General features: G+C 39.8%; 1 protein-coding gene across 1 annotated transcript in view; it reads left to right on the top strand.

Annotated features, from left to right (window-relative positions):
* AZI2 (5-azacytidine induced 2) overlaps positions 1–27,157 on the top strand; it is a 29,044-nt gene extending 1,887 nt beyond the window's left edge. Inside the window, exons 2-8 of the mRNA XM_074345368.1 lie at positions 9,891–10,111; positions 11,623–11,748; positions 12,218–12,317; positions 13,380–13,528; positions 17,675–17,733; positions 22,692–22,810; positions 25,063–27,157. Of these exons, the coding sequence (XP_074201469.1) occupies positions 9,896–10,111; positions 11,623–11,748; positions 12,218–12,317; positions 13,380–13,528; positions 17,675–17,733; positions 22,692–22,810; positions 25,063–25,463 (1,170 nt within the window). The 5' untranslated portion in view covers positions 9,891–9,895 and the 3' untranslated portion in view covers positions 25,464–27,157. The remainder of the gene's footprint in view (positions 1–9,890; positions 10,112–11,622; positions 11,749–12,217; positions 12,318–13,379; positions 13,529–17,674; positions 17,734–22,691; positions 22,811–25,062) is intronic.
* Positions 27,158–27,700: the final 543 nt, after the last annotated feature.

Below are 27,700 nucleotides of genomic sequence, written 5' to 3' on the forward strand. Positions count from 1 at the left end.
TTACTGGCGGGAAAATTTGGATCTGGAGTGGTAAACTAATCAATGGTCAAGGTGGCAGATCTTAACTAGAGTCTGGGTTTCTGAATCTCAGGCCAGTGTTCTTTCTGCCACTGAGTTCTGCCTTATCCAGATTCTTATTGAGAAAATGAGAATCCATTTTGTGTTGCCTCTCAGAATGTAGTATCAAGGGCACAAATTTGGAAGAAGGCATACCTGGGTTCACATCCCACCTTTGCTGCTGACTGTGTAGTGCTAGGCAAGGTATTTAATTTTTCTAGGGCTTTGTTTATAAATTAGGATAATGGTACCTACCCAAGAAGTAGGAAAATGCATGCTGTCCAGGAGAAATATTCCTCTACCCTAACTTTATTCCAGCCAACCTGAGGAGGATTACAATCTGGAGATGGTCTTTCAGAAAGTTCTGAGGGCTCTTCTGCCCCTTAGAGATCGAAGCATGGTTATATAAATTTTTGAGACAAAGGATTATACATCAGATGACATATTACTGACAGTTTACACAATCCAGATCTAAGTGTACAAAGTGAATAGTGGGTCATGGGTCAGTGTGGCCCCTTACAAGATCAAGAAGGAAAGTTGTCTCCTAAGGATCAAATACTTGGTCCCCCATTTCCATGGTGGCTGCTTACCTGCCCTGGGTCCATCAGGTCCCTTGGTATCAGGTTTTAATAGCCTGATTCCTTCCTTTTAGGGAGTTATGAGAGTAGATGTCTGGCAAGCACTAATGGTCAATTCCAAGTTGTCTGGAATTGATTATCTTTTGCATGTGCATTGTGCATGCTCATTAATTTATGGAGAACTATGTATGCAATCAGAATTGGCAATAGGAGTAATAATGTCATTGGTAAAGGTTTAAGCCAGGATCCTCCTAAATCAAACCATTTTCCTAGTATTTTTCCTAAACTGGGAAGAGGATCATTCAGAGGGGAAATTTGACTCTTCATTTGTGTTATGAATTAACAGATATCTCAGCCAAACGGTCATACCGTTGGAAAACTGATAGAAACCCAGGGTACTAGCATTAAAGGCAGTAGGGCAGGGGCTATTTCGAAGGCTACCCAGAGGTGACCTTGAGCCCAAGGGAAACCAATTGCACTATTTCTAAACAACCTGGGGAGAGCCAAGGCCATAAACTTGTTTCATAAGTCCATTGGGTCCCCTTAGGAGATACATAATATTTAACATCTAGTGAAAAGGAGTATTTATGGCCAGGTTCAGAACAGGTGTCATTAATTGTCCAGGTGAGAATCTCACTTAGTGATACGGGTGGTAGCTTGCACAGTGCTAGAGTTTCTTAAAAAAATAAGGACCATACAGTTAGCGCTCTGGAGAGGAGAAATCCAACAAGGAAACCTAGGAGTATTGGACATAGGTAATTGGCCACAAACCCAGCAATTGGATTGAATTATTTTTGAAACTTGCAAATGATTGAGCCCAGGGAAGATAGACATTTTGTTCATAAGCAAAAGTGTGAGCAATTGTCAAAGTAATATTATACAGGCCTGGACCAACATCTTGGGTCAGCTACCTATACTTCAGATGTCGATGTCTTCTCGTCCTAGTCTGGTAGTGCTAGTTAGTCAAAGTCAGGTGTCAGCAACTGGGGTTATAGTTCGTTCAGGAGAGGGCCTGATAGGGTCCTGTCCCGCATGGCTGTAGAGTCTTTTATCTCATGTCTTTTCCAGTATGCATAATCTCCTGGTTGCCAGTCATGGCAAATCTGATCTTCATCCAAAGAGAGGTTGCTGTGACAAGCTTCAGAAACAAACTTAAGAGGGTCATGTTAATAATCCAATTAAACGTTATAATAATATAACGTAACAAGGAGACATCTGAGAAGTGAGTCTTAGGCAGTAAATACAAAAACCTTAATTAAAACTAGAATTTAATGTCCACCGAAACATAAACTTTTAATCTCTATAATTACCCTCATTTCAACGAAATATAGCCAAATTAAAACTAATTTGTTTGCAAAACAAATCTGCCTAATTGACCACTTAGACTCTTAAACTGGCTCTGTTGGAACTTGTCATAAGGAATCTTGGATTGAACCTCTTAAGGCCAGGAAAATACACCAAGGGCTTGCCACATGTTCTGCCTGCAGTATCTATAGATTCGAGTGAATTCCTCTCTTTTTGAGGTCTCCAAAACACCTTGAGATTCCTGCACCTGTTAGGGGCCCTTCCTTGTTTACTGGGTAAAGCTGCTGGAACCTAAGAGTTACCAATTTTTGCAGGGATCAGGTAGAGAGAAAAGGTAGATAACTTTCAATTCTCCTTACAAAGGTGTAATTTACCAAACTGCTGTTAAGTCATAATTAGCTTGAGGGGAAAGGTTTTTTTTTTTTTTTTTTTTGGTATCTGGAAAACACATTAAAAACTAGTAACATTTTAACCAAAAACTAAAAAAAGTGTAACCATATTCATCATTTCACTCAGTCCTGTGTGATTAATCCTTGATCTTAATCTTCTGTTAAGTTTTGTGAGACCATCAGGTTTTTCATTAGAATTCCTACATTTCTTACCAGCAGTATGATTTGAAAGTTGTCGGAAACCTATAGTCAAAAAGTCCTTCCTATGACTCTTTTGGAAGACAGAGCATTTTTGCAAAAGTGTCAGAATAAAAAGATAACTTTGTAAGAACTTACACAGTCTGTTATCAAAAACAGTATTCTAAGAAAACCTTGTTCTCTGAACAGAGAAGCAAACCAAACTCCAGTCCTGCATCAGCTTATTTTTAATAACAAAATTCATTTACTTAATTAAATTCAGTCTAATCTTACCAAATCCTAACCATACACAAAACTCTTCTCGATTTCCTTTTCAACAAACCTTCTATGACATCCTTTTTGCCTTCAAATTTTGTTCTGTGCTTTCTCTTTCACGTCGTTAGGACAAAATGACTTTCCTCACTTCCCTTAACTAAATGCGTTTCCATTCCTCATACCTTTTTCCTTGCACACAAAATGTTTTTCTTATCAATGTTTAGCAGTTTTAATTGCATATTTTACTTAGAATTCTCAACTCTTGAAAACCTTAGAAGTAAGCAATTTTGAACTGTCTTTTCCGTTAGCATTCCTTAGATCAGCAAACTTATAAATACTACTTTTAATTCTAAAAACAGGTGCTTCCTTATAGAAAATGTCTCAGTGTGGTGCCAGATTAATGGTCCTAAATATCTTTAGTTTCTCTGTAAAAGGAAGCCTGTATTCAGTAATTAACATTCCAGTATCTTATTTAGAAATGATCTGAATAGTCATTGAATTCCCATCATTTAACTTAACAGTTTCAAGTTCCCCAAATCCTGAAGAACTATTTTTATGTAGACATTCCTAAAAACATAATTTATTCCTAAAGAGTTTATCCCAAAACTCATTTACATTTAATTTCATCATATCAAGTTATTTTTCTTGCTGACAAATTTTTAACAGGAATAATGTAAGATCTTACTTGATTTGTAGTAAATCTAGATACAATGAAGGTATTATACTTAATGACAATGACTCTAAACAGCTGTCTGTTAACTAAACCAACAAACTTAAACTTGTTTTCATTCATTAAAATTATATGATTTCAGATCACGTGATTCTGAAATTCATTTGAGTTTTCTGTTTCTGAGTATGAGTGCTTCATTTGCGTTAAGCCAATTAAATAGAGCTGTTTTACAAATTAATTTTGGCAAATCACACATTTACAACACACATAGACACACAGACACCCCATAGTTTTCATTCCAAATTTTCAACCATGAACAGGCACAGTAAATGTAAAGTTCTGAAAGAAATTGTATTCAAATTGGGTGGGGCAGATGGTTGAGTCAGACCAGTGGCCTCCCATCTTGATAACCCATTCATAGAAACTCTTGAGGATCCTCCCTGGGGAAGATCCTGACTATAATTCCTTGCCTGTAGCTCTCAGTTGGCCTTTGACCTGAAGAGGCTCGCCTACAGCATCAGGTAGTTCCTATCTCAAGGTAGTGTTTATTTAACAGTGTCTTCAGAGTGGGAAGGCAGTTCAGGTAGAGGGTTACTTAAAGGCGGGTCGAAGGTAGGAATAGTAATGCCAGCCTTAAAGGGGTTTTTTGTCGGTTAATTTTACAAACCTTTTATAGCATTAATCTTTCAGTAGCCTTCTACAGATCTTTCAATCAGGCTGTTTTGGAATTCTGAAGTCTTTGGGGGCTTCTGCATACCAATCAAAATAGGTAAAATAGTTTAAGATGAGAGCGCTCTAAAATTTTAACAATTTACAAGTCTTCCCAAGTCAAAGGAGCCAAGGAGCTAGCCCTACAAATATTTTCTCCTGCTAATCTAATTTTAAAAAAGAGGAAAAATTCTGACCACTCTTGTTTCCAGTAGATCCTGCAGGCAGGGACCCAGGAGACTGACTGACATGGTAAGAACTTTCCTTCTGCCAGCTTTCCCTAACTGTGCATGCAAAAATCAGCTTTGGAATGCTAAAAAAAAAAGGGCCCCATCTTGGCTGTTTCAGGGCAGGATTTCCTTTAATTCCCAATTAAATAAGCACTTGGAAGCGTACGTAAACCCAGCTGGTATCCCCATAGGTGGCTGGCTGTCCAGGAGCGGTTTGGCCTTTCTGATGCAGTTTCCCATCATCAGTCTGGTAGTCTAATTCAGATGTGAGATATTCACTGAACAACTCCCTGAGGACAGTGTGGTGGATGGGAACATGTGCTCTTCTGAGTCTGGCTCTCTAAAGACTTACCCTTGGGCCTGTCCCACTTGTTTACCTGTCTCGGTTTCTCCCTCCCACAGCAAAACCACTGCGTGTTCAGAACACAAGGTGATCAGTCTATATACTGAGCGTCCTTGGAAGAGCAGCATTTACTTAATGGTTGCAGTGGGATTCCCTGTTGGAGCACCGCATGTCCTACATGTTCCATGTGGATGTCACGAGGATAGATCCTCAGATATTCCACTAGGTTCTCAGTCAGCTGCGAACACCTTGTGGCTGGAAGGAATAGATATCCCTGGCTCTTCAGAGCTGAATTAATTCAGTCTCTCATTTTACTAGCACAAGTTTTGTTCAGACCATATATCAATTTGGTTTTTTAATTTAAATCTTAGCAGAAACCCAGCCACCTATGTTTGCCTGGGCCTGCTGCCCAGATCCCCTTAGGCCCTCTGCCTAGGAAATGCCCCGGTAATTCTTAAGACTCCAAGTCTTAAGTAAAAATAGCTTGTGTACAATTTTTAGGATTATTCTTAAAAGTAATGAGATGCAGATAGCAGGAGAATTCACCAGAACACCTGAGCCATGCTGGTACCGAGCACTGGTCCAGGGTAGACCCCAGGTGTCCTCTGGTGGGTGTCTCTCTTAGCCTGCCAGCCAGGACACGTCAGCAACAAGGTTAATCAATAGTCTGTCTAAGAAAGAAATGGAAAGTTTTTATTTTAGCCAACCTGAAGATTGTATCAAGAGACAGTCTGTCAAAAAGCTCTGAGGACTACCCATCAGAGGTCAAAGCACAGTTATTTAAGTTTTTGAGATAAAGGATCATACTTTAAATGACATATTAGTGATGGTGTACACAATCCAGAATTATGAGACATTTTTTTGGAGTGGTAAATTCTGCCTCCCTGCTGTGAGGACACATTAGTACCTGGCATTTGGTTAGTGAACAATACATAGTAAATGTTAAGATGATTAAATATGACAGGACAATCATATTTTTTCCTAGAAGAAAGACTAATCTGGTGTTGAAGATGATTCTGTGTTTTCTAGTATCTCACCCCCCAGTGTATATAGAATATCTCAACGAGGGTCCCCTCATTGTTGATTGCAGTAAAGACTGAAATTTAAGATCTTGAGAAATAATTCTGATGAGTAATGTTTGACTGTTTTTTCTTCTCCTTATGTCTCCCCCACAGCCTCAAGAAATACCATACACTTTTCTACCTCATCTGGCTCATTGTGCCCATCTTTCTCCATTAATATTGCAATACTGTGATTCATAAGAAATAAATATGTGGTCATTCAGATGACTAAAATATATTTCTCATATATATTTTGTCTTAATCCATGGTTCCTTGGCTCACAGCTCCCCAAACCCTTGGAATTTCCTGAGACCATGGGAGCATCTTTTGTCGTAATATTTGGCCTCTTGTTCTCAGTTCCTAAAATCTTTTCAGAGCCATAAAGGTGAAAAGGGTGTCTTGTTACTTATAACAAGAGTCTTTCCACCTTGACTGGGTTTATGTTGGTGAGGTGACTTTTGGAAAGCACCTGTGGATGGGGCCGGTTGCCAGGGGAAGCAAGCAGGTGATGAGAGTATTGGAACTTTCAGTCCCACTGACCTGGGCAGCGCAGGGTCAGGACAGGGACAGGGTCGGGAGGCTGAATCAATTCCAAGTGATTTAATCAATCATGCCTATGTAATGAGGCCTCCACAGAAACCCAAAGAGGAGAGGGTTCAGAGAGTTTCCAGGTTGGTGAGCCAACACTTTTCCATATGCCACTGCGCTGGCTTCAAACTCCGGGAGGGCAGAGGCTCTTCTGTTCAGCACCTAGCCCTGTGTATCTCTGTATCTGACTATTGATTCATACCTTTTAACGTTCTTTGTAATCGACAGTAGTCAAGTGAGTAGGAAGTGGGTTTCCTTAGTTCTCTGAGCTGCTCCATTCTGTACATAGTAGTTTGTATCTGCCAATCCCAGACTCTCAAACTATCCTTCCCTCCCCCTTTCTCCCCTAGTAACCATAAGTTTTTTTCTACGTCTGAGTCTCTTTCTGAATAACCAGTATTTTTGAGCACCTTCCACAGTGATGAGTTGGGGACACAGTGGTGAGCAAAGCAGATGTAACCTCTCGTGTCACAGAGCTCACATTCTACCAACTTCAGCCTGGGCAGATTACTGCACTTTTCTAGTCCCTTCCTATAAAACGTGGATGATAATCTACCTCATAGAATTGTTATGATGAATTTAAATGAGATAATGTTAAAAGAATATAGTACATGGTACTGGGACATAGTGGGCACTCATATGTTAATTCCTTTGTCTTCTGTTGTGAACATACAATAAACATAATCAATTTCTAGTGTAGAAAGAACATAGTGGAGTATGCAAAAAAATTCTGTGATATGTTGTAAAGAATTATACTCAGAAAATTTATAATTTGGTGAGCTGTAAAACTTGTTACTTACATCTAAGAGTGGAAATGTTGAGGAAGAAATATATGGGTATAAAATATTGAAAATTTTTTACCCTCTTAGTGAAAATGGTGTTTTACAATTTTTTATAAAGCTTACTAATAATAGCTTAGTTGATGGTTTTAAATGCTTTATAGATATCCACTTATTTAATATTCTTAAGAATTCTGTGAAGTAGCTGTTGTTTCTTATACATTATAAAAAGGAACCTGAAGCAGAGAGGTCAGGCACCTTGCCCAAAGTCACATAGACACTAGAACTCGGACTCAAATCCTGGCAGCCTGGTCCTGGAGTCCATGCTCTTAACCACTATGCAATACTGCCTATAAAAAAGATTTCTCCAGAAAGTGGGCACAGAGGGAACACACCTCATCATAATAAAGGCCATAGATGACAAGCCCATGGCTGACAGCATACGCTGTGATGAAAACCGCAGAGCATTTCCTCTAATGTCAAGACAAGGATGCCTACTCTCACCACTTTCATTCAACATAGTATTGGAAGTCCTAGCCACAGCAATCAGACAAGAAGGAGAAATAAAAAGAATCCAAATCAGAAAGGAAGAAGTAAAGCTGTCTTTGCAGATGGCATGATATGATACATAGACAATTCTAAAGATGACACCAAAAAAAACTACTAAAGCTCATCCATGAGTTAGGTAAAGGTGCAGGATACAAAATTAATATACAGAAATAAATCTCTTGCATTTCTATTCACTAACAACAAACTGTCAGAGAAGTTAAGGAAACACAATGTTACTTACAGTCGCAGCAAAAGGAATAAAATACCTAGGAATTAACCTACCTAAGGAGGTAAAGACCTGTACTTGGAAAACTATAAAACACTGATGAAATAGATTGAAGAAAACACAAACAGATGGAAGGATATACCATGTTCATGAATTGGAAGAATGAATACTGTTACAATGACCACACTACCCAAGGCACTCTGTAAAGTCAGTGCAGACCCTATCAAGATACCAAGGGCATGCTTCATAGAACTACCACAGATAATTTTAAAATTTGTATTGAAACCCAAAAGACCCCAAATAGCTGAAACAATCTTGAAAAAGAACAGAGTTGGAGGAATCATGCTCCCTGAATTCAGACTATACTACAAAGCTACAGTCATTGAAACAGTATGGCACTGGAACAAAAATGGACACGTAGATCAGTGGGGAAGAATACAGAGCCCAGAGATAAAGCCATGCACTTATGGTCAGTTAACCTATGACAAAGGAGGCAAGAATATACAATGGAGAAAAGACAGTCTCTTAAATGGTGCTGGGAAAACTGGACAGTTCATGTAAAAGAATGAAATTAGAACATTCTCTAACACCACATACAAAAATAAACCCAAAATGGATTAAAGACCTAAATGTAAGACTTAAAACCATAAAACTTCTGTAAGGAAACAGGTAGAACACTCTTTGACATAAATCACAGTATTTTTTTGCATCTGTCTCCTAAGGCAAAGAAAACAAAAGCAAAAATAAACAAATAGGACCTAATTAAACTTAAAAGCGTTTGCACAGCAAAGGAAACCATCCACAAAACAAAAAGACCAACTGAATGGGAGAAAAGAGTTGCAAATGATATGACCAATAAGGGGTTAATATTCAGAATATATGAACAACTCATACAATTTAACATCAGAAAAAAACCTGATTGAAAAATGAGCAGAAGACCCAAATAAACATTTTTCCAAAGAAGACATACAGATGGCCAACAAACACATGAAAAGATGCTCAACATCATTAATCAGAGAAATGCAAATTCAGACTGCAGTGAGACATCACCTAACACCTGTCAGAATGGCTGTCATCAAAAAGGACACAAATAACAAGTGCTAGTGAGGATGTGGAGAAAAGGGAACCCTTGTACACTGTTGATGGGGATGTAAATTGGTGCAGCCAGTATGGAAAACAGTATGGGGGCTTCTCAAAAAACTAAAAATATAACTAAAAATAGGATAGCATATGACCTACCAGTTCCACTCCTGGACATATATCTGAAAAAAATGAAAAGACTTAATTTAAAAAGATACGGGCACCCCAGTGTTCATAGTACTATTTACAATAGCCAAGACATAGAAGCAATCTAAATGTCCATCAATAGACAAAGAAGTTGTGGTACACACACACACACACACACACACACACTGAAATACTACTCAGCCATTAAAAAGAATGAAAATTTGCCATTTAGCATGGATGGACTTGGAGGGTATTATGTTAAAATGAAATGTCAGACAGAGAAAGACAACTACCGTATGGTATCACATGTGGAATCTAAAAAAGAAAACAAACTAGCAGATTTAAGAAAACAGAAACAGACTCACAGGTATGGAGAACACACTAGTGGTTCCCAGAGGGGAGAGAATACAGGGGAAGGGAAGACGGTGAGGGATTAAGAGGTACAGACACTATGTATAAAATAAGTAAGTTACAGGGATATAGTGAGCCACACAGGGAATATAGCTAATATTTTATAATAACTGTAAGTGGAATATAACCTTTAAAAGTCACTATGTTGTACCTGAAACTGATGCAATATTATACACCAACTATACCTCAAAAAAACACAAAGAAATAGGAGTTTTTAAACATTGCCCCAATATTCACATTATTCTAAATATGTGTTCTCTTTTCTGCTTCTTTATTCACTGATACATTTGTATTTTATGTTTTTGTTTTTAAATAGCTGTCATGGATACGCTGGTGGAAGATGATATCTGCATTCTGAATCATGAAAAAGCCCAGAGGAGAGATACTGTGACTCCGGTCTCAATATATTCGGGAGATGAATCTGTCGCTTCCCATTTTGCCCTGGTCACTGCATATGAAGACATCAAGAAACGACTTAAGGATTCAGAAAAAGAGAACTCTTTCTTAAAAAAACGAATAAGAATTTTGGAAGAAAAGGTAATTTATCTGTTACCTTCATCTATGTTGTATGACTTAAAGAACAATTCAAATCCAAAGTATTTGGAGAATTAAATATTTTTCCGTCCTGTCTGCCATGAGTGTACCAGATTTCCAAGGATAGCACACTGCCAATCTCAAAATCCTGGGCATTTTACGTAGCCTTCTGTGCTTCACGTATCATAACACTTGGTGAATATTTGCAGAATAGGATTTAACAACATGAAGGGATTAAATTTCAATTTTTGTGTGTGTATGTGTATACATATAGATATAGATATAGAAGTATAGTCAGTTTACAATGTTGTATCAATCAAATAGTTTTCTTACCTCTTTTTGTCAGATGGCCTTACCTTCATAGTAGTATGTATTTTACACAGCATTTTTAAATCTGTGCAAAAAATTATATACCAACAAAGTAAATTAAGTGTCCAAGGAAGAAGCTCCTGGAACATTGTTCTGACACGTTTAATAATGTTTTCATCTGGACTGAAATTCCACATCTTCTTTACCTCAACATTCTCTTTTGTTCTTGAACACACATAATGAGAATGCTTTTAACTGATTAACTAATGTTTTTTCTGTTTACCTTTTTCATGTAGAAATTGGACACTCCTAAAGGTGACAGAATATATAAACATCTGATTCAGTTATAAATCATCAGATCTACTTGGCTTGTATGTTGAGAAATCTTCCTCACTCATCTTTTTTTTTTTAAGTTTTGAAGTGTAACTTAGTTCATGTTTCTTCAGATCATGGTTTATGATCTTCAGATGTTCAGTGTATTCATGTTTTACAAACAGCAGCTTCCACAAAGGAGGAAGGAAATAATCTAGGAATAAAAACTTGAGGATGGGGCTTGGTAGAATTGAGTCCTTTGAAGGAAATACGAAAAAATCAGTTTCTTTGTATTCATACAATTTTCTTTAATGATAATTAAATTGTGACATACTGGGATAGAGTGACAAAACATAACACTTTGGAGCTCGTAGTTAGGTTTATTTAAAAGGTCAGTAGAAAAATGTGACTTAGTATAATGAACATTGGAAAATATTTCTGTGCGTTGTGACATACAGTCCTATTAATTTCTGTTCTGGAGTAATACAGATTTAATGAACTAACACATCTGTTCCTTAAAATGTCAGGTGCACATTAACTTGATACTTTTGCTACACAGTAACTTGGTACTGTATACTGGCTTGGAAAACTCAAGCACTATACAAGAATGATGTACTGTGTTTTGATGTGATGAACTAATATAAAATAGATACTACAAAGTATAAGATACTGATGAAGGAAGAGCATAAAAAGAAGACTTTTAAAAAATATTCTGTACTTTTTTGTTTTCTTAATCAGTAAAGCTTCACTGTGTGGCAGTGAAATGTTCACTTACCCGTAGTCCAGACTTCATCCCTGCATCACAGTGATTAAGATGTGGAGCCCTCAGAAAACTGGTTTTTTTTTTAAGATGGAGTATCCTCTTAAGCTTTCTCCTGATTTTCTGCCACTAGCTTATCGGGGCTCGAAAGGATGAAGAAGCCAGTTCTGTGGGACGAGAACAAGTCAATAAGGCCTACCATGCGTATCGAGAGGTTTGCATTGACAGAGACAATTTGAAGAGCAAGTTGGATAAAATGGTAGGTTGGTTTGAAGAGAATGATACGTATATATTGCAAATATTTTCTCCTTGAAGAGGTTTAAAATCAGAAATAAGAGAGACTTGCATTTATTAAGTAAAAAATTGAAAATATGCATGTTCAAGGCAAATATAGAAAATTTTAATGGTAACATTTGAAAGTTGTCCTTATACAAAATAAATATGCAGAATGTAATGATGTTTCAGTCTTAAGTACGTCTAACACCACTAACTTATTTTGAGAAATCATGAATTGGTAGAATTTGTCAATGTGTTAAAAAAAAAAACAAAAAAACCTGTGAATAATAAGTCCTGAGTTAGAGAAAGAGATTAGTGAAGAAAAAACTGGGTTCATGTTCCCACCTTGCTTTTAAAAAGACTAGAATTACAGTATCTACCTGAAAATTAATATATAATACCGATCTATAGATTTTATTGAATGTAATTTGGCATTTTCCCTACTTAACTAGAATAAAGACAACTCTGAATCTTTGAAAGTATTGAATGAACAGCTACAATCTAAAGAAGTAGAGCTCCTCCAGCTAAGGACAGAGGTGGAAACTCAGCAGGGTAGGCCACTTACTTGTTACAAATATTCTAACGGAATTAATACATTTTTCCATTGATGTTTATGTCCATGATCAGTTTTCTATATCTGTATGCTGATAAGGCCTTAACTTATTTTTAAATTTTTAGGCTTGTATCAATGTCTCTGTTCTGCTTTTACAAAATAGCAACTCCTTTTAGCTTTTCCCTAGATGTAGATTGCATTTTTCTTGGAGAGAATTTGCCAGGTTTTCTTCCGGGCTGGCTTGTGATGAAGTGGATGAAGAAGGGAGTGGACCTCATCCTCTTCAGAGGCTTTTGCCCACTGCTGAACACTGGCGTGGAGTGGTTACACTTGCATTTTTGTTTTGTTTTGGTTTGTTTTCATTTCTGAAGGTTGTTAAAATGTGCAGGTGAGATGCTGTGTTGAAAAGTCAGGGCTGAGGGTCTGAGTATTATTCGCCTGTTCCATGAACATTCACTCTGATGAGACAGGCTGGAGATGAGGCTCTGAGAGACCTTTGGCTGGAGGCTGAGAGGAGATCTCTCACGGTAGCTCGTTGGGGCTTTTTCTGCAGAGAGAGACTGAGAAGCTAAGTCAAGCGTTAGTATCTGGTTGCGCTGAGTTTGTACAGTGGCGCGTTTATGAGTGAAACTGTTCTGAAGTGAAACTTTATACTTTCTAAAGGGACTAGATGGAGTGATTCGCTGAGTGAGCCTCAGTTTACTCACTTCGCTTAATTCTTATCACAGTCTTCACCTTGACGTAGATTACTGATCTATCTGTAATTTTAACATATGCTTGATTAGTGTTGTATATTTTAAAATTTCAAACTGACAAATTTGCTCTTAAACCTAAGCAGAAAATCAGGGATGGGGTGATTAATACGTTCTAAGACAAGATCGCTAGATTTCTTATTCTCATTAGCATAGATATTTGAAAGCGATTACTGTTTTTCAAAACCTTAGTTGTGTGTGTATTACATTGGCTTTTCTTTTACCCACCTCTCACTAGCGTAAGCTTTTTTGAGTTGCAACCAGTGCAGAAGGCAGAATTAACAGCTTTAATGTCCCTCCTTTTTGTAGTGATAAGGAATTTAAATCCACCTTCGTCAGACTGGGAGGTGGAGAAGTTGAGCCGTGACCTGAAGATCCATGGTTTGGAGCAAGAGCTGGAGCTGATGAGGAGAGAGTGTAGAGACCTCAGACTAGAGCTGCAGAAAGCCAGACAAACGGTACCACAGACTGGTTCCACCGGGAGGTTCAAATGCTGGGCGCGCCACACGCAGGCCTTGTCATAAGTGTCAAGTCACAGGATCAGCGTAAACTGTAGCTGCTTAGAGAGCTAGTCTCTGAACGTTCATTCACCTTTATCTTCCTTTTAATCATTTTTGCTAAAATTTGATATGCTGTATACTTTTAGCATAATCCTAGAATTACATAATTTTGTTGTTTAAAAGCTAATTTTTAAAAAACCCTTATTAGTTTATTACCTTATTAAAACGATTCTTTCAAACTTCCTTTTCCTTCAGTTTCCTCAAGGCATTTTTTTCTGTGTAAAGTGCGAGAGAGCTCAGGTTTTATGTTTCCCAGTTTATTTACCTTATAATTTCATTACCTTAGACACCACAAGAGACTACTTGATTCTTAGAATTCTTAAAAAAGAGAGAGAGAGAGAAAACCTTTACCGCATCCACTAATTTTCAGAAGTCTAATACTTTCGGAACAACTTTAATTTTCAGCAGATAGCTGAGAATTCAAGAATTGAGGGGCAAAAGGCAAAACCGAAAACCCTGCTGAGCTGCTGAAGTGTGGTTAGTCATCCACTGAAACACAGGATGCCTCTCAGGTCCTCACCAACAGTCTATGTACTGACGCAGCGACCTCTGAGCAGTGTGCATGTGACTTGCAGAGATCCTGTATACAAGGGTTTTTTCAGTAAAGATACAGTCGGTCCTGGGCATCTGCCAACCACAGTCGTAGCCCACGCTGTCCGTCACTGCTTGAATCCACGGATGCCAGCCTGAGGGTGCAGAGGGCTGGCTCTGCGACTTGAGCACCCACAGGTTTTGGTCCCTGCTGTGGGTCTTGACACCAGGCCCCTTGGATACCAAGGGGCGGCTGAGCTTTGTGTTGGGTCCTAGAAAGCTTGGATACGTTTGTTCAGATGTCATGACGGAGAGCGCTGAGGATAGAAGGTGCACCAAAGGCAGGGTTTAAAATAGTTACTACGGGAAATGGAAAAGCTTAATAGTCTGGAGTTCAGGAGCCATTGTATACACTCATGGATTTCAAACTAAGGGAGCCAGTTAGATCATTACTTCTCAGCTCAACCATTTTGCCCATCAGAGCATCCACCACTACCCCTAGGTTCTTCCAGGCTGCCACTGACTGGAAGAGGGGCTGTGCCCTCACCTCCTGGCCACCGGCCAGGACTCTGCCCTGAGCCCCAGGTGTCCTTGGATGAGCTGACTGTACTTTTCTGTAATGTCGCCTTTACCGAAGGTGACCGCTGGTTAAGAACGGCATTAAGAGTGATGGGGCATCCTGCTTTGGCCTTTACCAGATGAACTGGACAGTGAGAACTTGATTCAGAGCCCCCAGTCCTGATAAAAGGGAAACATCTACTACAAAAATTACTGGCAACTCCTGTTAGAGCCAATTTTTTTTTTTTTTTTTTTTTTCTTATTTGACATCTGAAGTTAGTTTTCCTGGCTTTGAACCTATGACCCATGACACAATTCCCTCAGAGGCCTTGAGCATCCTGCCCCACAAGCCCCAGTGGCCACAGCCCTCGAGAGGCTCCTTTTACAAAGCTGTGCTTGCCAGAAAAGGTCTCACCACGAAGCTCTGAACTGTAATCGTCAGTATATACATTCTACTTGAAGTGATGCGATAGTTTTTATAAACAATGGATATTTACTTACATAGTAGGAAGCAGTACCCTGGAATTACAAAAATTTGGTTATAATTGTTGTGTTCCTATTAACATTAGCAAAGTCATTTAACTGTCTAGAACTTTCTTCCTATAAAGCTGACGTTAAATACCTATTTTTTTATGAAAGTTAAAATAGGTAATAGGTAAAGCAATTAGCATAGTGCCTGGTACAGAGGGTTTTCAGAAAGTGAACTACACATTAGGGTAATCCAGAAAAGCAGTATACATGTGATACAGTTCAGTTCTCAGCATTTAATATTTTCCACTAGATGGTGCTGGGGGATAAATTTGCTTTTAGTTTAATTCATCTTTCATAAATCACAGAAATAGACTTGAAGGTAGAAGAAACTTTAGAAATCACTTCTTTTACTGCTGACGAAATTCAGTCAGAGACTAAGAAACTTCTTAAAGTGAGATAAGGGAGGTTTTTTTTTTTTTAAGGATTTAAGACATGGTCCTTCCTTCATAGGAATTTATTTGGCTGGGGGAGGGGAGATTTAAAGGTTTAAAAAAAAATGCTCACAACTAATATAAAGATATCCACCAGGAAAATAAATAGTGGAAATTTATCAATTTATCAAGAGTTCCAAATTTGAATCTTGATACTGTGGCATGTGTACGTTTTAAGTCTTGCGTCAAAGGTGTTGCTGAGCAGACCAAGAGCGAGCCAAGGAGAGAGACGTATGTTCACATTAATCATCTTCCTTCTATTTACTGTAGCCGTATTTACAAATATTTATAAGGTGCTACTTTCTGAAACATTTTGTAACACCTGAGTGTGAAAGAGCATTGCTACATGGATGTAAGAGTGGCCTTTTTTGGGCTTTTTTTTTTTTTTGAAGTACGTAGTGAACTCAGTTGATTGGTACTATTGAGTTCAAAGTTCCACTGTGGATCTTTTGGACTCTGTGTATCCTCCAATATTCCAGCCATTTATATTCAGAACAGTTGGTCCTTTGAGAAAAGCACACACTGGGGCAGAAGTGTAGGAAACGCCGGCTCGGTAGAGCGGAGCTGGTGTAGAAGTGGAAGGCACCCGGTGACGGCGGGTTGGAGGTGGACGCTGCGCTGGGCTGTGCCGGCGCTTCTGAGCGGCCCTGCAGTACAGGGACCCGCTTCGCTCAGCAGTGCTCCCCGGGGTCCCGTGGGACTCCAGCGCCAGGTGTTTGCATATTACAGATAATTTCTGTTGAGCCTCTTGTTGATTTACATTAGATTTTCTGAATTGTTAGGTGGCAACTGGGAAAATACTTGAACAACCCAAACTGTTACTTTTTTTAATATCACTGGCTTTAAAAATGAGAAAGGTTTCCATTACACATGTATACATTAATTAAAATGTATATTTTATGTATATTTTTTATTAATGATTATTAACTAATACCGAGAAACTCAAAGTGACTTGATCTTACTCCTTTATATCTTGTGAGGAACAGGAAAGGAACATGTCCAAGGTCATGTGCTTTGGCTAGGGGTCAGACCTCCCCTGTTTGTGGGCCAGTTTCCCGTCTCTACAGGGCTCCCCTAAGACGCAGCTAAACTGTTACAGTCCTTAGTTGGTATTTTCTGAACAGTCAGGTCCAAATACCCTTGAATCCTATAATATGGTTGATGTTTTACACCCCCAAGTGCAGAGGACTCGTGAAGTCCTTTTGTGGCGCTTCAGTGTTTCACTTTAAAACATACCATTGAGATGATATAAATAAATGGTAAAATTGAATTTTGTCCTGTCAGTTTATAGTGGCCATTCCTGCTAATAAAATTAGTGCCTGTGGTATTGTTTTTATTTGTTACAGACCCTGAAAGTAAATGCATTGCAAACAAGTATGTTACAGAATTGCCTTAAACATACTAAGTTCACTTTTAAATATCTTTCATAGGTTCTTTTTGTCACCTATAACCTAAACTACTAAAACTTAAAGGCATATAAGGACTTTATGAAGTCCTTGTCCTACCATTGTCTTGTGGGAAGTGGAAATTTATGCTGATCTTTTTCAACAGTAACCTGTTAAATTTTGGTACTTTTTTTGGTAATGATACCAAAAAGTGAGATACTAACAAACTTCCATTTTCTGATGGAATGAATTCACTCAGCTGTACTTTGAATAAAGAGTAATTTGATAAAATTTGTTACCCTTTTTAAAATACAGACTTCAGATGGGTGTTTTCAGAAATACATTTTGTAAGACTCCAAGTTCTTTTATGTGAGAGGAATTGCATTTTTTAAAGAAAATTAAAGCATTCATGACTTTAAATAATTAGAAATACAGAAATTACCTGGTATAGGTTTAGTTATTTCATTAACATTGAATGTAAGATCTAGTTTTATGCTGCAGTTAACATATTCTTTAAAAGCTGAAACATGGCTAGGCTAATCAAGTACTGACAATGAATAGAACGCAGTATAATGACAACTTGTAAACTTTTTTTTAAACAATGACAGGACCCACCTCAGGAAGACAGTCCGAAGAGCGGAGATGTCCAGAGACTGAGCGTCTCCAGGTATGACCGTTCTCCTGCGCTCAGGACAGTGCAGTCTTGTCCTGTAGCCTCTTTGTGCAGGTTCCTAGACTTCTGTTATGATTTAACCTCAGATGGACACCATTTGGGTACTGCGTTTAATCTCTGATCACAAGAGATGCAGAGAAAATAGTGAACTAATGCTTAACAATAGGCTTGAACTTGAGAAGCAGAAAGGTGTATATTGTGATGCCTTAGACAGAATTTTTGCAGTTATACTTTAGACAGGGTTTTAGGGAGCTAGCAGTATAGATGTATTCTGTCATAAATTCTGATTTTTACATGAAGAATTATGTACTTCCCTATACAGCAGTATCACTTTGCCTTTTTTTGGGGGGGGGGGGTGTAGGTAATTATGTTTATTAGTACCACTCTGCCTTGGGGGCAAACTTAGACACCCTTTGTCTTTGATATGACATGAATTTTAAGAGAACTATTCTCTTGGGATAAGAGTAAAAGTAGCAGAGTTTATGTATGGAATATTCAGCCTCTTTTTTTCTCAAATATATATACATCATTTTTACTTAAGTAACGCAAGTACATTGTTTTGTCTGATAATTTTTGTTCTACTGTGTTAGTATCCCCTCTCTATAAAGATAGGTCTAGGCAATGAAAAAAACTTAAATTTGAATTGATCGTCTGATTGTTTGGTTTCCAAAGTTTACTGGCCTAAAGTAAGTAATGTGAATTACCTCCGACCTATTCCTGTGGAAAACCTGACTGAGAGAAACGATCAGTTAGGGGAAGACGGTCGAGGAAACACCAGGCGGCCCCGCTCCCGGCCCTGGGCGGCCCCCACCACATGTGAAGGGCCAGCAGTGAGGGTGGCAGGCCTCATGGGCCAGTCTCTTGCCCTTCAAACAGTAGCTCATGTATGCCGTCAGCTTTTATCCACATTTACAGCAGGGAGGCTTTTCCTTATATTTAAACACGTGTCTAGTACAGTGTCCATGTAAATTATTTTTCAAAGTTGTTTGTCAGTTACCTTCTTTTTTCCTGTCAGCCTAGGTTTCCCTTTATTAATTTTGTTGCATTTGTCATTTTCATAAGCCTCTTCAAAGCATTTTTGGGAAGAAGCAGGGAACAAATGTGTTACAATCACAGTAGGTCAGAGAAAAGGGCTTGTATAAATAGTGTGTTGGAACGGGACTTCTGCTTCCATTCTCGGGCGACAGTACATAGTTTGGATCACTTCTATGAGAATAACTCGGAAAGCTGACACCACATAACTAGCAAGATAGTGAGGAATCTCTAGGCCAGGATTTGGAGGAGGAAGAAGCCCCAAGGAGGTGAGTCTGGTTTTTGAGGCTGCAGGACTCTGTGCAGTGTTCGTTCTCTAAAGCTTTGTATTAATTCAGGCTTAGAGAAACAGATGTTAGAATCGCCTTGAGTTCAGTCTGAACATCGCTGTATGTGAAAGTTGTACTAATTAAAGCACGCCCTCCTGGCTCCCTGGTGCTCGGGACACTGTGCTTTTGCAGACTGCTTTGCATTTATCTTCTGTAAGCAGAAGGCCTCCATCTTCCGGTTAGCAGCTAGAAAACCAATAACCAACTTTGGGGCTTACCCTTGCTACACTTTGCATCGTGCATTTTTATGTTAGCGTCACTCCTAAGTGCATTCTGTCTTGCTTTCCCTTTGCCTTGTCATTTATACCTGCTTCCAGTTTAGAGTCCGCCGTTTTATTAATCTTTGTAAATTGCCTCATCCACTTATAAATGGAACAATTCCATTGATAAATTAAGTTTACTATATTAGGAGAAAAGCACATAGGAATGTTTCCATAAAACCATTAACTAGAAGTTTAGAAATTTTTAAGGATGATTTTCCAGTTATTTGGAAAATTCCCTTTTTTTCTATTTCCTCCATCACATTGCCAGGCAGGTGAAGTGGTACCATATTGTTTCCTGAGGGAAGCTTTTAATTACCTTTGACATGACACTCTTACTGCACAACTAGTAACAGGAGCAGCCCTGCCCGTCGGAAGCTCGGCCGGCGCCCTGCCCGTGCGCTGGCTGGGGTTACCTCCGGTTGCCGCTCCCAGCGCTGACGCCAGATCTGGGGGTGGGGTAGCTTCTTAAAGTGCAGACTCTGAGCTTAGAAAATGGGGATTAAGTTAGTGTTTTGCACACTTTGTTGTGTTGCCTTAGTGGTCATGAAATTTTGTGAGTTAAGACATGCGTTTTTAAAATAAGGAATAAAACAAAACATCCCAGAGTGTGAGCTGCAGTGTGAAATGGCTGCCTGCTGCGCCGTTCAGTCAAAAACAGCTGAAAGATGCTTGTCTGAGGGAATCAACAGCTGGCAAAATGCACACGTCTGAGTCTCTAGTTCTTGGCTAAGACTGTGCCGTACTTTCATTTTAATTCCTCTGGGGAATATAGTAGTTCAGTACATTTTCAAAAGCTGAAGAAAACTATGGCTGAAGTAAAAACTTAAGTAGATTTTTCTTATACAAGGAACTTTCATTTCAATATGAGAGTTGAATGTACAGTGTGAATTAAGAAAACTGAGCTTTTACAGTTTTACTTTGTAAGCTGGGCGTGTCCCCCCTTCCTGAGATGTGGGTAAGCAGGTTTCATTACATTTAAAATTCAGAGATGTGGAACTTTATACTGGACCTAGGAACCTAGGAAGGCTGCGTGTTCGTGTGTGCGCGTGCGCGCGCACGCTTCCCAGGTGGCCATGTCGGTCTGCGGATGGGCAGGGGCGCCTGTCCAGCGCAGAGTGAAGGCTCAGCCCTCATTACCAGTCTGTCTCATCTGTCTTACTGTCTCGGGTTCTCATTTCGGATGCTTTGTGCTGCATCTCAGTGTTCAAGTAGTTTTTAAGTTCTTTATAAAATTTATGTATGGCCTTAGGATGCTGCTCGTGTGGCATTTAGAGCAAAACTAATTTACACTCCCCGATGGTGGGGGCAGAAGGGGAAGGTTGTGTCTCAGAAATACACAGGTCAGTCCAGGTTAGTTGGAGCTCCGCTAAAGATTTGTGGATGACAGCTTTTCCAGTCTCACGTGAGTAACGATGTCAACATTTTGTTCAAGTAGAATTTTACAAAATTAACACACTTGGAGGACTCCAGCGCTTTCCTATGAACTGTAAAGAGCAGAGTAACTGCCATTACTCTGTTTCCCACAAGAGGGAGAGCTCGTACTTAGTAATGACTAGATTTTTCTATCTGTAGTTTTCAATTCAGGCGACGTTAAGGGCAAAAGAAAACAATCTGATGTGTGTTAAGCGTGGTGACCTAGTTTTTGAACTTGAATTGGAAGGTGTGTATAGATGCTGCTCTCACACCTCCACTGTAATTGTTCCTGCTGTGTCTTACATGCTTGGCTGCAGTATCCAGACACTGTCTGCAGTATTGCTTTTCTTTTCTCCAAGTCAGGCACTGATGTACCATCTCAGGCCAGTAATAAACCACTGTCTCTGAACTGCAGTGTTCACACTTCCCTGCTGCGCAGTGTGAGGGGCTCTCTGGAAAGCATACTGAATGCCCCGAGCTGCACCCAGGCACCGCCCGCTCTCTCCACACTTCACACGGGCTCCTCTGAGGAACGCTCACCGTGACACGCATCTCAGACGTTGACTGGGGAAGAGAGGTGGCTAACTTAAGTTTTGTGAAGCAATTATTTCACACCTGTCAGAAACTTGCAAAAATCCCTGTGTTCTTTAATAGACCACTGGTTAACAAATGACGTTGACAACAGACTAAAACAAGTAGAGTTTTCTCAAAAGCAGTGTAAAGTTTATTCTTCTGCTTCTGATGAAAGAATTGTAGTCTGAGTGGCATGGAAATGTTTTGACCAAAAGGTATGTAATTTTACATAATTGAGAATACTTCTGTTTTCGACTGTATCGCTTTTGATAATTGATAAGCTGTTAGATTTAGGTATCAAGTGTTATCCTTGAAGTTTCTTCAAAGGTTTTTGTTTGCAGCTAGACAAAAATTGAAGCATGAAGTGATGTTTATCTAATTTGATTTCATTATTACTAAAATTACACTAATATCTTTAAGAGGCAATAATGGCAATTTGAACACTATGAGATCAACTGTTTGTACATTTCACATTTTATGTATTCTGGTGCAGCAAAGTAAGGATAAATGCTGAAGATTCTGTTTTACTTAGTTGGCAATTAAGAGCATGGAAAAGCAAAAATTATTAAAACCCAGATAGGAATGCTTAATGGAAGATGAACTTAATAAAATTAGGTTTAAAATAACTGATTTATAATTTGTTAGATAACTGAGGTAGAGTAGTTTTAACCATAGAATGAGAGGTACCATGAGTTTTATGTGTTTGCTGTATCCCCATCTCTAGCTCCCATTCCCTCCCCAGGAAGTCATCTGGCTCCCCAGGTCCTCTGCTGTCAGGTCACATTGCTTCAGAGCCAACCATATGAGACAGCCCAGTCAGACATAAAAGAATGGAATACATGAAATCTAAATTTTATTTTAATGTGGGCTTGGGTACACGCTCAGCAGTTCATAACAGCACTTCAATTTACAACATCAGAACAGAGTAACCAGACACAGATTTAAAATCCATACATGAGTGACTGTCACTTCATTCCTGATCAGATTTGCAAATGAAGAACATATTCCTTACCATTAAATATATGAACAGCACTGCCTATCACAGGGTGTCACAACACCTCAGTTCTGAGAGGAGGACTATTAAACTCGTTGGCTAAACTTTTTAAAATACCTTCTGTTTAATATAGTTCAGTTAATTGCTAACAATTAGGTCGGTACTATGAACAGCGTCTTTTCACTTAACTATAATGCTCTAAATATTTCAGTTACTTAATGAAGTTAATTTATATTTCAAAACTAATTTGAGCAGAAATGCAGATAAGCTCATTTCTGTTTTACAGTTATTGCCTCTGTCCACAGAATAACAACAATTAACTTTTTTTTCTTAAACCCTGTATTTCAGCGCTAACATGCAAAGCGCATACTGGGACCTGAAGAGAGAGATGTCTAATTTACATCTGGTGACGCAAGTGCAGGCTGAGCTGCTCAGAAAGCTGAAAAGCCCCGCCGCGGCCAGGAAAGGCAAGTCAGGCTCTGCCGGGAACCGCCGATTCCAGCCAGACTGCTCAGAGAGCAGCCCGGCTCGCTCGCGGGTCTTATCGAAAATCTCATCAGACGCGCCCGATGAGGCTGCGTGTGCGCGGCGGCCCGCCGGTCAGCTTCACACGTAGAGGTGTCGCCGCTCTGTGCTGCCCGCAGAGCTGTGTCCTTTCCCCTTGTGGCTTCCTTCTCAGCCAAGTGTTGCTTCTGTGTTTAAGGCCGAGGTGTTAGGTTTGCTCTCGTTGACCTTTTGCCACAACGACTTCATATATTTGTTTAAAAAAAGGCACCAAGACACCGAAAGCTGTTTTTGTCGCAGTGCTATAGAAAATCCCGAAGAGCTGGCTCTTTAATTTGTCTTTAAAAAGACAACTGATTGATCAGTTGGTTATTTTCAGGGTTTTTTTTGTCAACTGAATTTTGCTTTCCATTAAGGATAGGCTGTTGAGGATGGAGACTAGGTGCTGTTTATTTAGCCCTTCCAACCAAAACCTCCCATTGCTTTGTTTCTCATATTTAACTGCTTGGCTGACTAAACCCTTTGAGGTTTGTGTTCACCAGTAGTGGCTACCTCGCCAGAGCTATTTTTATCCTTCAGAGAAAAATCAGTGTGTTTGTACCACACCTAGCTGTATTGCGTAAAGTTGCGTGATACAAATTGGAGCGTCCTAAAATTAATTTTTGAAGAATGAGATACGACTTTTTAATTTAAAAAAAAATCATTTATTTAAAATTGCTATTTGCACCTCAAATTGTCTTAAGAGGGCACAAGAGATTTTAGAAATAGTTCTCCTCAGGGATGTTTACTGGGGACAGGAACGTCGCACACTGGGATGGAAAACTAAATTCAGATTCCTTTCCTTATGAGTCAGCACGATAGCAAGGTGCTTCGGCAGCCCTGACGTGATCCACCTTTCATTTTGCCCTCAAGGTTTCCAGTGGCCAGAGTTACATATGAGACGACTTTAAGTTGACAGAAGAAATAAGATGTCTCTTAAAAGAGACTCATAGAGTAATCTTTCAGTGAGTTTTCAGTGTGGCTCTTAAATACTGAGTAGAGCTTCCAGAAAGTAATACAGGAGAAATGTTCTTTTTCCTGTTTGGAAATGGCTCATGCTTGTGTCCCTTCTGAGCTGGGGCGTGAGAAACCATGAGTTTTCTAGCACGTTTCCTGGACGTGCCAGGTGGGCTCGGGGCCAGCACGCCCGGCACAGAGCTCAGCGCTTTGCAGGACAGACAGGAGACCGGATCCCCTTTTCTCCAACCTGCATCTCAGCTGGTCCAGAAGCTGAGCCATGCCGCCTCCTCCCAGGGACTAGGCAGTGAGCTTATGTGATCACGCGGTTGGATTTCCTCCTCCCTTAGAACTGCAGGGTCAGCCTTCGTGCACTCGGTACCATCTCAGAGACGCACTTGGCTTGTCTTTGCTGCCCGGGCAGGATGTGAGGCGGAGGGAAGGCTCCTGCCCCCGCTGTGTGCTCTGGGTGAACGACTTGAGAGCAGTTGGGTTTCTCATCGTTGAATGTATACGAAACACATTTTCCTTGCTGGGGTTTTTTGTTTTTCTTTTTTAATTTCACCTGTATTGCGACCATTGCAGAATTTACATTTACCATTATGTGTATTTTATAAGAAATAAGAGCATCTTACAGCTTTTTATTCACATAGTTTTTTCCATAAAAAGCCTTTTAATACATGTTAACTTCATTTGGGTCTCACCAATTCACAATGTAATTATTTCTGGAAAAGATTTGTTTTTGGACCACCTATGGAAGAGAGATTTGAATAAGAGAAGAAATATTATATTTAATACAATTACTCAAACCAAGGAGTAGCATCCTTGGTTCCGTACTGATGCACGAACATGCTGCAAGGCTTCTCTGGCCACTCTGAGAGCCAAGAACAGGGTCTCTAATTGGTTTCTAACTTTTTAAAAAGGAACTTCTTCACCTGCAGTATGAGACAGTGGGACAGGACTACTGGGGCCATTTTGCAAACAAGGAAGGTGGCACCTGGAGCAGTGAAATGTCACAGAGTCTGTAAACAGCTGATCCAGGATTAGGATGAGACCATTTGCCATCCGTGCGCAGGTCACAGACCCCCAGTGAGGGCACTGACGTGGACACGCTTATTTTATTTCCCGTTCCAGAATCACCCAAATGAATGACAAGTTTATGTGTTTTATGATCGTAAATGCCACGACAGCTGACCTTCAGCCTGTGCTTGCTTTTCAGCCTGTGCCAGGGCAGGACGTGTGGAAGACGGCACGGACCTGCACCTGCCGCCGCTGACCGCAGCGCACGCTGGACCGGCGCCGCGCTCCCCGGACGGCAGGCCGCCGTGTCCCGCCACGCCCTCCCCTCTGCCGGGGGAGGCCAGGGCTTTATCGGAGCGGGCCGTCCTCCAGTCCTGGACAGACAACGAACACTCCATTCCTCACGACAGCACGCACTTTCAGGAACACAGTTCTTACGGCAGGAATTCTCTGGAAGACAACTCTTGGGTGTTCCCGAGCCCTCCCAAGTCAAGTGAGACAGCGTTTGGGGAAACTAGAAATAAAACTTTGCCTTTACCCAGCCTGCCACCACTGCATTACTTGGACCAACGCAATCAAAACTGCCATTATAATAATTGATTTCTGAAGCGATTCCTGGTTTGGTCACGAGGTTGCTGTATCTCCCTCAGTGGCTTTGGGAAATCATTAACAGACTGAAGGCAGATCTTTGATGACACCTGCGGAGTTGCTCAGTTTGTGCACTTGCACACGGCGTAGCACGGCGCGTGGTCTACTTCTCAGCGGGAAGGAGCGCGTGCCGGCTCCCGCTGTGGTTGAGAGTATCCTGCCGGGTGACGTGATAAACTTCCGGGGTTTCCACGTGACACCTCTGCCTTGGATGATACAAATTTCTGCCTCTCACATGAATAGAATTGAAAGTTTTCAGGCATGGTTTTACAAAGCATATGAAATGCCTAAATATCCATTCGTAAAAATAAAGGAGACCATTAGATCAGAGAAAAATCGTAAGTTGCTGTAAGTTGCACTAAGGAGTAAATGGCAGTGTGAGCTGGTTATATTTTAATACTGCGTATTATAGTGGAACAGCAGTATCTAGCATATTCCATCCACATGTGCTCCTGTGTCTCAGACTTTAAGATTTAAAATCATTCTTTAATCACAGTGTTGATAAAACTGAAAATTACAGCTTGGACTTTTAAGACTTGAAATAACCTGCTGATTGAAGTCCCGCTTTGTCCCAGTATATCACTCAAATCCTAGTTGAAAAAAAGTTGCAAAAAACTAGTTGAAAAACCACATGGCATGTGAACAAGTGATTACAGTCCTCCACATTATCCAGTTAGACGTAGGAACAGCATCGCAAAGGTTTCCGTCTGACCCGTCCCTTGCGGTGCTCTGTAATGAAAACTTAAATGTGTGTGTGACTGTGTGATGTCTACACCCACTTGTTACATAGAGCCGCTTAGAAACTGGCCAGCTCTGTTCTCAAACAAAATGGTTTACTTACTGAGAAAGTGATTTTTAAGAAGCTGAATTAGGAACTTCAATTCTAGAAACCAAATTCTGTGCTGTATTGATACATGACATATTACAGTCACAAAATGTCCCCAGAATGTTCTGATTCTAGTGGGCCTGCCTGTCATTTATAAACAAGCAAAGAAATACCAAGGATGACTTCACAAGGCAATTTCTCTGTGTTCTTTCAGGGTGGTGGTATTAAGAATATTAGTAACACGTTGCTCTAAACCTTTTGCTTGAGAGAAAGTGTTTCATGTAAAAGGCCTTTATCCTGTCTGATTGATAGACAGTTTCAAACACCCTGAACTCAGTATTTCAAGTCTTTTCTATTTTAACTGAATAGCATACACATATAAACAGTGTTCACCATTCACCGGGTATTTTTGTCTTTCTATTATCTTACTTATTCAAGCTCGTCTGTGATTAATGGAGTTGGTGTCAGATGCTGGAATTTATTCTGACCGATGAACACAGCTAACTCAAGGGAGTACAATCTCCTGCCAAGTAATAGAACAAAACCCAATATGCATAAAACAAATACCAGGCTCCAGGCTTTAGCGGAAGGAAGCAACTACCTGTGTAACAACAAAGCAACAGCAACCGTTCCTCATGTGGCTGGGCAGGCTGTATATTCTAATCTCTAATGTAGCTTACTGGTCTGCCTTTTTAAAACCCAAGATTGGAAGTTTTCCTGGTAAAGATACTAAGTCGGGTGACACAATGGCTTGATTAATGTTTTGAACAATGCCAAGACATTGTTTAATGAGAATAAATTATTTTTGTTTGACACTGAAGTGGATGTGAAATACTGTCCTTGCCTCTGTATTCCAAGGTCGCATGCTAATTATTAGTTGTTAATTTCGTTCATGTAGCAGACATTTGTCTTGCTAAACCAACTTTTGAATGGAAACAGTGCTTTTGCATCTAAACAGCAGGGTAGCTGTGAAACAGGAATGCTGGAAAATCAGTGAGTCCCTGACAGTTTAAAGTGCTAAAGAAATGACCAAAAGCTCTTGAGGAACGATTAACCAAGTCACTTTCCCCAGTCACGAATTTTTAAATGTACACTCAAGATCATGCCTGTTATTGGTAAGACTCAGAAGAATGGCCGTCTGTGGCTTCCTGTCTACTTAAAATGGAAAACTTTGTTGACTTTTTTCACATTAGCTGAAACTTGCTCCAGATTGCTTTAATCCTCAGATTTTTATAAGGATAACCCAATTCAGCACATCCATAACTCAGCAGAATGAAGAGAACACAGATAACAAAAAAGGCCTCTGGATCCCCTGTTAGCTAAAATAAGTTTCATCTTCTCTAAAAGGAAACCGAGGTTCTGC

This window comes from Camelus bactrianus, chromosome 17, assembly GCF_048773025.1.
Source record: "Camelus bactrianus isolate YW-2024 breed Bactrian camel chromosome 17, ASM4877302v1, whole genome shotgun sequence".
NCBI classification, from domain to species: domain Eukaryota; kingdom Metazoa; phylum Chordata; class Mammalia; order Artiodactyla; family Camelidae; genus Camelus; species Camelus bactrianus.